This window comes from Theropithecus gelada, chromosome 3, assembly GCF_003255815.1.
Source record: "Theropithecus gelada isolate Dixy chromosome 3, Tgel_1.0, whole genome shotgun sequence".
In the NCBI taxonomy this organism is placed as follows: domain Eukaryota; kingdom Metazoa; phylum Chordata; class Mammalia; order Primates; family Cercopithecidae; genus Theropithecus; species Theropithecus gelada.
Window position 1 is genome coordinate 135,245,252 of NC_037670.1, and position 14,949 is coordinate 135,260,200.

The following is a 14,949-nucleotide window of genomic DNA, read 5'->3' on the forward strand; positions in this document are numbered from 1 at the left end:
TGACCTAAACATCAACTGAAAATATAAGCTACAAAGTATTCCCGTGGGAGAAAAAAAGATCTTCCAATTTGGAATAAGGTAGTTGGCCAAAAGCATTTTTTGGTACTTTCTTGAAGTGTATGAGTTTTTTTTTTTTCTAAGAAACACATGTGCACACACATACCTACATACACACTGATAGTGTACTTTATCTATGATACTTAAAAGGAAATTTTCAAACATAAACTATTCCACTATAAAATTGATGATCAGTCTTACCCAAATAACCTATCTGACATACTTTTGTTCTCACCTTTGAAATCCAATTATATCAACAAGAAGATAAAAGATGACTTACCGGCCCAAAAGAATTACTGTCAAAACTGTGTCCATGATGATCACCTTCAACCCAGATGTGACCACGGGGGACTTTGACATACCGGTTTTTGTGTCCTATGGTTCTGGAAACAAACAGTGTAACCACTGAGATATGAATAGAAAAGAGATCAAACTGTTGAGCATACAAACTCAGGAATGGCAAAAATATTATATAGATGTTACAGACAGGTTAACCATGAAGCTTCTCCATAATTTCATTTTTAAGGAAGATGTGGTTAGAGCCCTTTGAATCTATTCACAGTATTGTTTTTCTTTTTATATTTCTATAGGTAAGAATTTTGTGCTTAGAAAAAATGTATTGACACTAAATATAATGTGTTTTATTTAATATAATTCACAATATTCTAAATATGTATTTATGAAATCCAATAAACCCCAACAAAATACAGATCTAACTTGGTTTTTTAACATTTACTTTTAAGTTAATATTCAACTTTTCCAACAGACTCACGCACAACTACAATCTTCATTTTTTGCAGTCAAACTTCTCAACCAATGGACAACACTTTTCATAACCTCTTAATACTCTAAATTTCAGCATAAGAAATAAAGGAAAGAACATAATCTGGATAACTTCTTATTAGATAAAAACTATCAATATCAGATATTGAATCAAATATTGAAAATTTTTAACCAGCACTAAAGTATTCCTAAAAATGAAAATTTTTTAACAATTGTGAAGACTAAAGATCAATGATACACATGTTGCAAAACATTCTATATTCTTAATGCTGGCAAGGAAATAGATTAAGAAAAGGCTATCTCACACAGTTTTCGTAGCAATGTATAATAGTATAATGTTTTTCCCTGTATTTCCATTTCAGGCAACTTTTTGGTACATTTTTAAGATACTAAAATGTTTGTCTTTTGACTTAGTTATTCTACTTGTAGAAATCCATTTGAAAAATAAAATCAGAAATACAGACACATTTATTCACTACAAGGGGTGTTCAAACAAGGCTTTTTATAGCAAAAAATAATAATAATTTACCTAAATATTCAACAACACAGAATTGGTTCAATACATTATGATATAACCAACTAAATGAAAGAGACAGGCTTACAATAAAATATTAACCTAATCCCATAATAAGAAGTTATTTTGGGGGCAGAGACTGCGTTTTTTTTCTTTTATCCCCTAAAAAGCTCAGGAAAACGCCTGGCCTAAAGACGTTTCTCAGTAAGTGTTGGCTGAATGAAGGAGTGCATAAATATCACCTCCAAGCCTGCAGAGTTCAGAAACTGAGCTTGGCATACATACTGTTCTTTGAGGTGGTGTCCCTTTGAGACTATTTTTATTCATTAGCAAGTTGTATATGTGCAGAAGAATACATTAAAAAAAACTAAACATAAATTGGTGCTACAGAAACTGAAACTATTCATTACCTAGGATGGTTTTTAATTTTCAAGATAATTTCAGTGTTGAATTACTTTACTTTAGATCAGTAAATCATTCATGCAAGGAAGCAATATTGTGGCTATTAGAAGCCCACAGTAAGTTAATGACTGCTGTTTATTTTTAATTACTATTGGGAAGAAAGTTTTCAGCTTTTTAAAGAAAAGTGAAAAACAAGTTGAACACATCTTACCATCATATACTCTGTAATATAAGTGTTCTTCAATTAAAATCAGTCAATTAGTTCCTGACATCACTACAGCTTTTATTATTAGACTGCTTCTAAGAACTAATATTCTACATGAAATGTTAATGACAAAGAAAATATCCTTTTACTTAATTGTTGGCAAGGCATACTCTCCAAATCAGTCCAAACGTTTGTTCACCTTATTAAGCTGGGTATTTTGGATAAATGCTCAGAAAGAAAACAATTACCAATTTTGTCTCTTCAAATAACCATTCAAGAATTACAAAGGAAAACCAGCATAAAATTATTTCTGCAATGACATGGTGAGTTTTAAATCAAGCATATTCTTCCAGAAACCAGAAGAGTGATATGAAACCAAGATTGAGTTTTAACGTCATGTAAGCCAGGATACTTGTGATAGAAGGCAACAGCATCCTAAAAGACCAGTGACAGTTACACGTTTCCTTGCACTGACCATCTTATCTGAAAAATTTAAATATAGCCTTTATCCCATTATTTTCTAGCTGCTTACAGTGCTTTATTTTTCTTTATTGAGCCTGCTAACACTTGATATACATTTATGGGTTTATTTGTTTATTTTTTATTTCCCTCCACTGGAATGCAATCTTTGGAACTTTGCCTTTTTTGTTCACAAGAGTATCCCCAGAGCCCAGAACAGACTGCACAGAGTACTCAACAAACATTTGTTAAATGAATGACCAAATGAATGAATAACTGAAGAATAAAAAATACTGTCATAAAGGCAGAATAATAGAGTGGGAAGTATATAGGTTCTGGAAACAGAGTAGACCAGTTTTGATCTTGATACTATTACTCACAAGTAATCTTTTGCAAGTTACTTAGAGTTTCTACCTCTATTTCCCAATCTTTAAAATGGGAGAAGACATACCCTAACTTAGCAGTCCCCATCCTTTTTGGCAGTAGGGACTGATTTCATGGAAGACATTTTTTTTTTTCATGGACCAGGGTGGGTGGGGGAAGGTTTTGGCATGATTTAAGCACATTACATTTATTGTGCATTTTATTTGTATTATTTTTACATTGTAATATATAATGAATTAATTATACAACTCACTATAATGTAGAATCAGTGGGAGTCCTGAGCTTGTTTTCCTGTAACTAGATGGTCCCCTCTGGGGGTGATGGGAGATAGCGACAGATCATCAGGTATAAGAGTCTCATAAGGAGCATGCAACCTAGATCCCTCACATGCGCAGTTCACAATAGGGTTCGCACTCCTGTAAGAATTTAATGACACGGATGATTTGGTAGGAGGTGGGGCTCAGGCAGTAATGGGAGCAATGGGGAGTGGCTGTTAGTACAGATAAAGCTTCCCTTGCTGCTTACCTCCTGCTGTGTGGCCCATTTCCTAATAGGCCACAGACCAGTACCAGTCCGTGGCCCGGAGATTAGGGACTCCTGCCCTAACTGGGCTGAAATGAAGGTTAGTAGTTAGATGAAAATAAAATGGAAAGATTGTTATACAGCATACACTCTGGAGCCAGCCTGTCTTGGCTTTTGTATCTTACTTAACATTTTCAAGCTTACATGATCTGCACAAGTTGATGAAACTCTGTGTCAGTTTCCTCAGTTACACAACTGGGCAAGTAACAATACCTAACTCAAAAAATTATTCTATAGATAAAAGTGGCATACATTAAACACTTGATAAGTGGATTCTCTTGTAGTTGAGACTGTTTTTAATTTAAGTAAAGCACTGAATATAGTTCCGATGTATAGTTAGAACCCAGTAAGTGGTAGTTTTTATTGCTATTGTCTTCCTTTGTCCATTATTTTCTTTCATTTTATAAGTCAGAATGTGTTCAGCCTCTGTCATCTATTAGCATCAGTTTTTTAAAATTACCTGAACTACACTTCAGTAATTTCCTCTCCCGACGACTGCACTGTGACTACAGACTATTTTTAATGGTACAATCAATCTTTTTTCTCTTTTGCTCTTATGTTCTTCTGGGACACTCTAAAACTTACATGTAAAAACACTATTTGTGTTCTGCATATTCAAATATGCAGGGAGTAGTAGGGGAAAGTACAATCTATTTGTGTTTTTACCTACTAGTCTCTTGTATATTTGAATATTGCTATGCTAATACAGAGTGGTTTCCTAGATACCAGACAGATTTGAAAGAACACTTAGAGCTATAGAAAAACCCTGGTAAAATTCACGCTGTATCCCAGTGCATATTCTGTTTCTTGGGTTTCAATCTAACTTTTTAAAGAATAATCCAAAGTAGCTTCAAAAAATATGATGTTAAAATATTGGGCTGGTTCTTTTTAGGACTGCCAAAGAAATATAATACTCCTAATAGAATTTCTCTAGAGAAAGAATTTTAAATAGCTTTGTGCTCCTGAATTCACATAAAAGAAAGACAAGATAATCTTTTAGGTGATTTAACAGTTAAGTGAGGTGTCAGCCTACAAGGTTGTATGTATCTACGGCTTGCAAATAATTTTGGTTTTGACAGTCAAAAATGAGCTCTGTATGGTATTCTAACTACCTGTCTAAAAGAAAAGGCATTTTTAGTACTACCTTTACCAAGACAAGTTACCTAGGTCTTATAAATGGAATAAAGAATCATTGCCTCCAATTTGATTTGACCTTGAAAACAATATTTTTAAGTCTCTGAATCTTTTGAGTGTCATCGGGTGAATACAAAAAGTATTGTCTAGGTAATTCTTGTTACCACAAGAAAGAAAGGAAGAACTTCTTATTAAAAGTATTTCCCAAATACGCGCGCACACACACACACACACACACACACTCTCTCTCTCTCTTTCCTTCTCTCCCTCTTAAGTAGGTCACTTATTTATATTAATAATTCATGATTGATTTAAGGTATTCTTATCTATTTTTCAAATTATTCTCTTAGTTTTTCTCATTGTCCAAAGTAGTGGCTGCCCTGAGTGTATTTACTGCTCCCTGGATACTAGATCCATGGTTTTCATTGTCTTGAAGGACCAGAAGTCAGGGGCTCTGGACTCAGAAAGATCAGCAGTTAGAACTAGGTCTCTTTATCACTGTTAACAGATAGAACCAGAAAAAAAAAATCCACCATCAGGAAAGAAAAATAAAAAGAACACTTGCCTTTGTAGTGTTGGCCTCTGAAAGAGAAAAAACTCTCTTTTGAGAATCTACCTTCTGTTCTCAAGTGAAACTAAGGTTCAAATTCACACTACTTGGGTAGTCTCACACAGTTAAGAATCAACTTTAATCGGCCCCAGGCATCTGGCAGAGAATAATCCCTCAAATGTGGTTTTCAGGTTTTCTATAGATAAATCCCAGCCAACAGGAACCCACAATCCAAAATTACAAATCTCATTTGGAAATACCCACCTTAGTGAGTCAGGACAAACAATAAGTAGCAAAATTAGACTCCTGCAAACTTCAAATACTGGATTTATGAATATACACGCTATATTTAAATACTTTTAAAAGTATAAAGGGAATTAAATACACGAGTAAGGAAGAATATAATATTTGAAAGATAGACACTTGAAAAATAACCAAATAGAAATTCTAAAAATTAAAATATATAACTAAATAAGTGGGTTAAGAAGCAAATTACTCTGAGTTAAAGAAAGAAGTAATGAACTGGAGGAGAATTCAATACAGAGCACTAAAGAAATGGAAAATATTAGAGACATTAGAAAGATATGGGAAGCATTGTAAGAAAATGTAACATCAGTGTAATCAAAATTCCAAAGAAAGAGAATAAAAAGAAACAAGGAAGAGATAATATTTGAAGAGATGGTGGTAGAGGATTTTCCCGAATTGATGAATGAATAAATGTGCTGGGCCTCAGAAACTGATATCCCAAAATATGGCACTTTGATGTGTTAAACTGAAGAAGCCTCAAGGTCTCTCTGACCTCCTTCCACCTCCTGTTTCTCAACCCATTGTCTCTCCTAAATAAAGCTCATGATGAAGCTGTTCCCTGAAGTTCCCTTATCTCCCTGAAGTCCAGACTGGCTCAGAAGAAAATGGTTACCTCCGGTCCATTCCCTGAGTTTTCATTAACTCAACTCATATCGCAGGAAGAAAGTCTGAAGTCTCAACATACCTGAATAAACTTTGGTCACAAACCATCGTCTGCTTTGTGGGTCCAACTTGTCTCAGGCCATTGTATGTTCAACCCCATTGAATTCCCATAAAATCCATTTACTACCACCCTAAAATTCTCCACACTTCCCCATCTCCCTTCCCCCTAAAAAGAAGGGTATAAAATGATCTGTACTCCATTGCCTGGTGTACTCGCTCTGTGACTGAAGCCTCCATTGCACTTTGTATGACTTCACTCCTATTAATCTGCCTTTTGTCAGTTATTTTTCAGTCAGTTTTCAGAGGGCGAAGGGGAAGTTTTCCTTTGACCGCTACAAATGCAGATTCTGCAATCAGTGCAAATAACAAGTAAAAATCGCACCATCATATGTTGTAATGAAATTGTAGAACACTGAAGTCTCACTACTCCCAACCTCAAATTCTGAAAAGCTTCCAGAGAAAAAACATGGACTACCTTAACAAAAAAAAAAAAAAAAAAAAGAAAGAAAATTAAATTGACAGTAGAATTCCCTTACTGGGGCATAATTTGCATGAAATAGAATTCAGCAACCTTAAGTATACAACTCAATGAATTTAAAAATCAACGGTCACATAATCCCTATCTATATCAAGATATGAAACACTTGAGTTACCCAAAAAAGATTCTTCATGTCTCTCTGCGAGCAAATCTGCCCCACCCTTATCCTTGGCTTCAGGCAATCCCTGTTATGCTGCTTTCTGTCACTATGGTTTTGCCTTTTCTAGAATTTTACATACAGGCATTCCTTGAAGATATTGTCGGTTCAGTTCCAGATCACCTCAATAAATAAATCAATAAATAAAGCAATATTGCAACAAAGTCACAGAACTTTTTTGGTTTCTTAGTGCTTACAAAAGTTATGTTTATATTATACTGTAGCTTATTAAGTGTGCCATAACATTATGTCTAAAAATACACACCTTAATTTAAAAATATTTTATTGCTAAAAAATGCTGACAGACACCCAAAACGAGCATATTTTTTCAGGAAAATGGTGCCAATCGACTTGCTGGATGCAAGGCTGCCACAAACTTTACATTTATAAAAAATGTAACATCTACAAAGTACAATCAGGGAAAGCACAATAAAACAAGGTGTGACTGTAAATGGGAACATACAATATGTATTCTTTTACTTCTGGCTTCTTACTTTAGTCTAATACTTTTGAGATCAATTCACATTGTTCAAACAAAAGTAGTTTGTTACTTTTTTAAAAAAATAGTATACTATTATATGAATGTACCAGAATTTATCAATCAATAGTTCATGAACATTTTAGCTGTTTCTAATTTTTGACTTTTTACACAAATAATTTCAAATTATATTTAAGAATCAGGGGGTACGTGTGCAGGTTTTTTACATGGGTATATTATGTGATGCTGCGGCTTGAGATTTGAATGATCCCATTACCCAGATAGTGAGCACAGTACCCCAGATTCTTGAATATGAACACTAAAGCAGCTATGAACATTGCAGTATAAGTACGACACATTTTCATTTCTCTTCTACAAATGAAATGGTTGGCTCACCTGCTAAGTGAATGTTTAAACTGTCAAACTGTGGTCAAATATCCTATTTTTAAAAGGAAAAAAAATGATTATTTTTATTTTTCTTTTCCCCCCACCTCCTACTTAGTTCTTAATGAAGGCAAATATAGCCTTTACCTTCTCTCAACCAGGCATGGCAAGCTTATCTATGAGTTTACTTAGAAGTCCCAGAGACCCTACCTTGAAGCAAACCAGGTGCCTCCAGAACTCTCTTCCACCAGGAGGTAGCCTCAATTTACAACCTGCCTCTGCCCACATTGGCACCAACCAGACCACCCGACAGGTAAGACATTCGAAGACCCCATCCCTCCTCACTCCCTCCTCTACATGTTGTTCATGCCAAGTCCCCTTTAAAAGCCCGTGCCTTCTTGTCCTGAAGACTGAAGTGGTACCCTCAAGGCAAGAGCTTGTAATACCTCCCCCAGCTACCTTTGGAATAAAGTTATTTTCTGTCAGATCTCATTATTGTTAATTAGACACTGCAAGGGGTGAGGGATGGGACCTGCGTTTGGTTACAGAACTGTTTTCCAAAGCAGTAGGACTAGCAATGTTTAAGCGTTTCAGTTGTTCTACATCTCACCAGCACTTGATATTATCATTCTTTCCACTGTAGCCGTTTTAAGGGCATAGAATGGTTTTAATTTGCATTTTCCTAATGACTAATGATTTGAGCATCTTTCCATGTATCTGTCATTTGCATATCTTCTTTGGTGAATTATCTATTCAACTTTTAAAAATTAAATTCAGTGATTTGTCTTATTACTGAGTTGTAAGAATTCTTTATATAATCTGGATATAAATTTTGTATTAGAGATGTTTTGTAACTATTTTCTCCTAATCCGTGTGCTTTTAAATTTTTCTTAACAGTTTTTTCCTACAAAGAATATACATTTTTTAATTCTGATGAAGTCTATTTAAAACATTTTTCTTTTAAAGTACATGTTTTTCAGAAGAAATTATTGCTGAACCCAAAAATTACAAAGATTTTCTCCTGTGTTTTCTTCTTCTGGTTTTATACTTTTAGGCTATTTATAATAATTTTTATGCAGTCTGAGATATGGTTCAAATTTCAATTTTTTATATATGGTTATCCAATTTTTCCATTTTTTTGAAAAAATTATTCTTTCTCCCTTGACTTACCTTGTTAACTTTGTTAAAATTAATTTGCCCTAGTATTAGTCCATTTTCACACTGCTGATAAAGACATACCCAAGACTGGGCAATTTACAAAAGGAAGAGGTTTATTGGACTTACATTTCCATGTGGTATTGAGGAAAGCCTTTTTAAGTAAAATTAAAAAGCAAAAGGTATGCTGTAAAATAACATACAAAAATATCTGAGTATTTTGAAATTAAAAACTTTTGAAAGACAAAAGGTACTATAAATACATAAGTCAACCAATTAACAGTATCTATGGGGGGAAAATGTTGTACAGATGTTGCATATGTAATGAAATTATGTTTAAAAAAGACAATTCAATTGAAAATGGATAAAAGATACAAATAGGCAAGTAACAGATGAGACAGGAAAAACTTCTTAAATTCACTAGTAGTCAGGAAAATACGAACTAGAGTAAACATGACTTTATCACAAACATGGAGGAAGCTGAAAGGCACATCTCATATGGCGGCAGACAAGAGAAGAGAGCTTTTGCAGGGAAACTCCCGTTTTTTAAAACTGTCAGATCTCATGAGACTCATTCACTATCATGAGAACAGCACAGGAAAGACCTGCACTCATAATCCAATCACTTTCCACTGGCTTCCTCCCATGACATGTGGGAATTGTGGGAGTTGCAATTCAAGATGAGATATGGGTGGGAACACAGTCAAACCATATCACCCTATATGGATGAGTCTTTTTCTGGACTCTATTTTGTTTCATTGATGTTTATACAATATCATACTGCCATGATAATTGTGGCTTTATAGGTCTTGAAATCAGGTGCGATGATTCCCCCAATTTTGTTATACTCCTTTCCAAACCCCTTTGGCTATTCTAAGTCCTCTGCATTTCCAAACGATTTTGAATCCCCTGTCCATGTCTATGCAAAGGAGCCTGCTGGGAGTTTGATTGGGATTGCACTGAATCTATAGAGCAATTTAGGTAGAAATGACATCTTAACAACATTGAGTGTTCTGATTAATGAACATAGCATTTCTTTCCAATTTTAAAGGTCTTTGAAAATGTTTCTGTTCTGTTGTGAGATTGATAGCGTAACAGTCTTGCACATATTTTCCTAAATTAATATCTAAGTATTTACTGTTTTAGTGTTATTTTAAAAGATATTTTAAAATTGTAACTCCCAGTTTTTCATTGTACTAAATAGGAATGTAGTTGATTTTTCTCTATTGGTTTTGTATCCTGCAGCCTTACTAAACTCTCTTATTCTAGTTTCATTTTGTAGAGTTCTCAGAATTTTCTGCAAACACAATCATGTTCTGCTGGGACTACAAGTGTGTGCCACCATGCTCCGCTAATTAAAAAAAAATTTTTAGAGATGGGGTCTTGCCATGTTGCCCAGGCTACTCTTGAACTCTTAGCCTCAAGCTATCCTCCCACCTCAACCTCCTGACTAGATGAGATTTGTGTGTAAAAGTAATTGTGGTTTTTGACATTTTTAAAAGTAACGACAAAAACCACAATTACTTTTGCACCAACCTAGTAAAATAGTAAAAATACTATTGTAATTATAGCACAATTACAGACATTATGTAAGTTGACTGAATATAGAAAAGATAACTCCACACTGTAAAGAAAATATATTTAAAATTAGTTTTTGCTAAAATGATGATAGATTGCATAAAATGTTAAAGGTGTAAATACCATAATTAGTTTACTTATTGTTAAATTGGACTTTGTCATGGATAAAAATAGTGAATCATATCATTATTCTATGGACGACTTCTGGCAAACCAATTTAAATAAAATAGTGAACTTGTGTAATTTTATTTTTCAGAAAAATCAATATTTAATATAATTGGTATTGTTGCATTTGTTTAGAAAATCTTCTCTCAAAATAATTTCCTGGGTGTTTGCATCATCATCATTTAGTTTGTAGGTCTTTTCCATATGCTAATGTGCTAGTTATATAGGGAAAAAATACATTTCAATGCATTCTGCTTTTTTTTTAAGAGACAAGGTCTCGCTTTGTTGCCCAGGCTAGAGTGCAGTGGCATGACTATAGCTCACTGCAGCTGTAGTCTCAAACTCCTGGGCTCACATAATTTTCCCACCTCAGCCTCCCGAGTTCCTAGGACTGCAGGCATGTGCCACCATGCCTCACTTTTATTTTTTATTTTTTTGTACTGACAGGGTCTCACTATATTACCAAGGCTGGCATCCAACTCCTGGCCTCAAGTGATCCTCTTGCTGATTTTAAATAAAGAATCTGGAAGCTACCTGTATAAAGTAGGATTGAGGAAAGCCTTTTTAAGTAAAATTAAAAAGCAAAAGGTATGCTGTAAAATAACATATAAAAATATCTGAGTATTTTGAAATTAAAAACTTTTGAAAGACAAAAGGTACTATAAATACATAAGTCAACCGATTAACAGTATCTATGGGGGGAAAATGTTGTACAGATGTTGCATATATAATGAAATTATGTTTAAAAAAGACAATTCAATTGAAAATGGATAAAAGATACAAATAGGCAAGTGACAGATGAGACAGGAAAAACTTCTTAAATTCACTAGTAGTCAGGAAAATACGAACTAGAGTAAACATGACTTTATAGTCAACGGCTGAAACATACTGCTAGCACAGGTATAGGAAACATGTACTCTCACATTGCTGGTAGAAATAGGAAGAGCTATAATTCTTTTTGGAAGCAATCTGGCAGCATCCAAAACATTTTAAAGATTTATTTGCCTTGTGATCTAGCAATTCTACTCCTGGGATAGAGACATAACATAACTATGTAAGGACACAGGTACAATAATGTTTTTCATAACACTGTTCAGAGTGGCAAAAAATCTGGATGTAAAGATAATAGTTAAAACAGGAAGGTTTAATAAATGATGGTATGTGCATACCATGGAATGTTATATAATCCATAAAAAGAACAAATTAGAGCCATCAATTAACTTCAGAGATGTTTCAAAAATTATCGAATAGAAAAGCAGAAAAGCACACAATATGATTTATCCTTTGTAAAAAGGAAAGGTTTAAAAGTCACTATATGCAAATGTGAATGTGAATATAGGAAACATTACACTACATAAAGAAAATTACATTGAAGATATATGAGGGGTTGTTGACATGGGTGGAGGATGAGAGAACTTACAGAAAGTGCAAAAAGGGAAGAGCATAGGCAAAAAAAACAAAAAAAAAAAAACAAAAAATCACACAACACTTCCAAACAAAGCATTATGATATTACCATATTTATGCCTTTGTGTAAATTATATGTGGATTCATATAAAAAAGTAATTATAATAGACATAAAATATTTTATATATACATATATACATTCAATACATAAAGATTTAAATACCAATAATTGTGTCATAGCAATGAAATAAGCAGAAATTAAAAAAGAAGAAAACAAACAGTAATTTATAAAAGTTGGAATATTAATTAAGGGCAATATCTCCAGGAATCCTCCCATTTAGTTCTTCCCTCTGAGACTGAATGCAACAGTAAATAAATGTTAGAGGGCAAGAACAGAGGACAAATCAAGTTCATGGAAATATCCTTCATTTTGCCATTGCCAAGGGCCCTCAACTAACTGCTCACTATGCGAAGCTAAGGATTTCTCAAATGCTGGTTCTAACAGGATGCCTGTTAAAATAATCACTTTTGTTTAAGTAATATACTAGAATTCTAAAAAGTTTGCTATTGATTGCATAGATTGGGAAGGCAAAAGAAAAAACAAAACCACAAACACAAACCCAAAGCCAGAACAAATAAAACACATTCTCTACTTCCCTAGAGACTGCCCCCCATCTGTGAGTAAAATTACGAGGGAAAGATTTAAGAGTTGGGACACGTACTGATGGGCTGAGTCTACACTGGCTCTTCCTGTCATACCATTCATAAAGAATCAGAAGGTACTCTTTAGCTAGAAGATAAGCTCTTTTTCCTGAGGTTTTTTTTTTTTTTTTTTTTTTTTTTGGGAGACGGAGTCTCGCTCTGTCGCCCAGGCTGGAGAGCAGTGGCGCGATCTCGGCTCACTGCAAGCTCCGCCTCCCGGGTTCACGCCATTCTCCTGCCTCAGCCTCTTGAGTAGCTGGGACTACAGGCGCTCGACACCGTGCCTGGCTAATTTTTTGTATTTTTAGTAGAGACGGGGTTTCACCGTGGTCTCGATCTCCTGACCTTGTGATCCGCCCGCCTCGGCCTCCCAAAGTGCTGGGATTACAGGCGTGAGCCACCGCGCCCGGCCTTTTTTTTTTTTTTTTTTAAATAAACTTAGCAACCATTCTACATAGTCATTACAATAAAGTTTGTTATCCTCTTCTAGGTGGGAAGCTCAGCAAACCTGTCTTTGTGCTCCTATTTCAGAGTTAATAACATTTTTAACTTTTTAGGCCTTTGGAGCCAAAAAGACAACTCTTTAATCAAGACATATGAACTAACTGATTTGCTTTCTTTTCCTTTGATCTTTATAGAGCTTGTAATTTTATTTTTTAATAATTTCTCTGTTAACTCAACTCATTATTTATTGCCTGCAATGATTATGAAACTATTTGATCTTCAAAGTGTAGAATGATACAGTATCTTTTGAATGAACTTCGCATTTGGCTTTTTAATCCTTCTTTATCTACTAATAACATATCTACTAATATACAAATACATTACAAGAACCCATTGGAATGTGGCTAAATTTGAATCGGAATCTTTCTTTTTACGTGACAAATGGTGCAAAATAATAAAGCCACCTAATCAAAGTTAGCAAAGATTAGTTTGCTAATATCATGTATTTTTCTAACTGAATATTCCTTTTTATGAATTACTCCAACAGTTTCATACAAACGATAGTACTACAGAAAGAGAATACAATGACTTCTTAAAAGAAATGCCATACTACATTCCATATTTGACAGCTATAGATTATTCATTAAATATAAATATGAATAAAATAAGTTTTTATAGAGTATCAAATAAGGACTCTTGCTAATTCAAGCCCAAATTGTTTCAGCCTACATGAACCTACATTACAAACCCATATTACAATGCCCAGACTACCAGCATTCATATGAATGTAGGGCAGTGAATTGTTTAGAAGTCAGATCTATTTTTCTTTCTCAATATAGGACATTTTTGTTTTAATAGTACACGGTGGGTGGCAGGGTGCTAACCTATGAATTCTCTGGGCTACAAAGCATGAAAGGACTTATGGGTCAGAGCACCTGTGTATGTTTGCTATTAAACATAAAGCTCACATAAAATGTTCTAGGCTATTTTGTGCCTTGTATAACTTTGAATATTTTTGTATGTCTTTGTATATCTTTGAATATTTGCTATCAATGACCTACGCCACAATAATTAGAGAACAAAGTTCTCAACTTCCAAGAAATATGCTCGATTATAAGCCTGACTTTTTCTTTATGAAAGAGAAAAATCAGGGAATGTTCAATTCAGATAGGAAGAGCAGGAAATCATTTTTAATAAGGTTTTTAAACTTTAAATGTAACCCCAAATAATAATAAACAGCATAAAATTGACTTCTATCTCCACTAGGTTGGTATGGTATATGTCTGACCCTTAAGAAACTGGATTCAAGAGGATAAAGTGAATCTTTAAAAGATGTAATTTCTCCTATTTTTGTGAAGATCTCAACTGAAGAGTCAATCCTCCATAAATACATCCCCTTGACACCCTGCTATGTAGGCCAATTGTTATCCTCCAAATGTAAATTGTCAAATGATCTAAATCACTTCATGAAACTTTAAAGCCAGACAGAAAACCACAGCAAAAAGGGGAAAAAAATCCAGGATTCAATTTACTTATATCTGGAGAACAACAATCTCTCTCCTTTCCTCCTTAGCGTCCATGCTCATCCAAGCCACCAGCGTCTCCTTCCTGGACTCTTGCAGTCACCTCCTCACTAGTTTTCATGTCTCTCCTCTCCTCCATCTTTAGTCATTCTCCACACAACAGATCCAACCATGTCATCCTTCTGCCCTACTGAACATTTCCAGTGGATTCCCATCACAGTTAAAATACAAACTTCTTACTTTGGCTTACAAGTCCTGTATCTGAGATTCCCAGCCTTAACATTATGAACATTTTGAGTCAAACAATGAGTCAGGAGGTGCTTCTGAGCATTTTAGGATGTTTAGTAGCATCGCTGGCTTCCAGAAACTAGAGCTGGTAG

At 34.4% G+C, this 14,949-nt stretch overlaps 1 protein-coding gene across 5 annotated transcripts in view; it reads right to left on the reverse strand.

Annotated features, from left to right (window-relative positions):
* The window catches only part of IMMP2L (inner mitochondrial membrane peptidase subunit 2), an 879,518-nt gene that overhangs the window by 209,866 nt on the left and 654,703 nt on the right, over positions 1-14,949 (reverse strand). For 4 of the 5 annotated variants that reach the window (XM_025379241.1, XM_025379243.1, XM_025379240.1 and 1 more), the window contains one exon: positions 338-440. The exons of the other annotated variant lie outside the window; for it this stretch is intronic. In XM_025379241.1, coding sequence (XP_025235026.1) covers positions 338-440 — 103 coding nt within the window. The remainder of the gene's footprint in view (positions 1-337; positions 441-14,949) is intronic. 5 annotated transcript variants of the gene reach the window in all.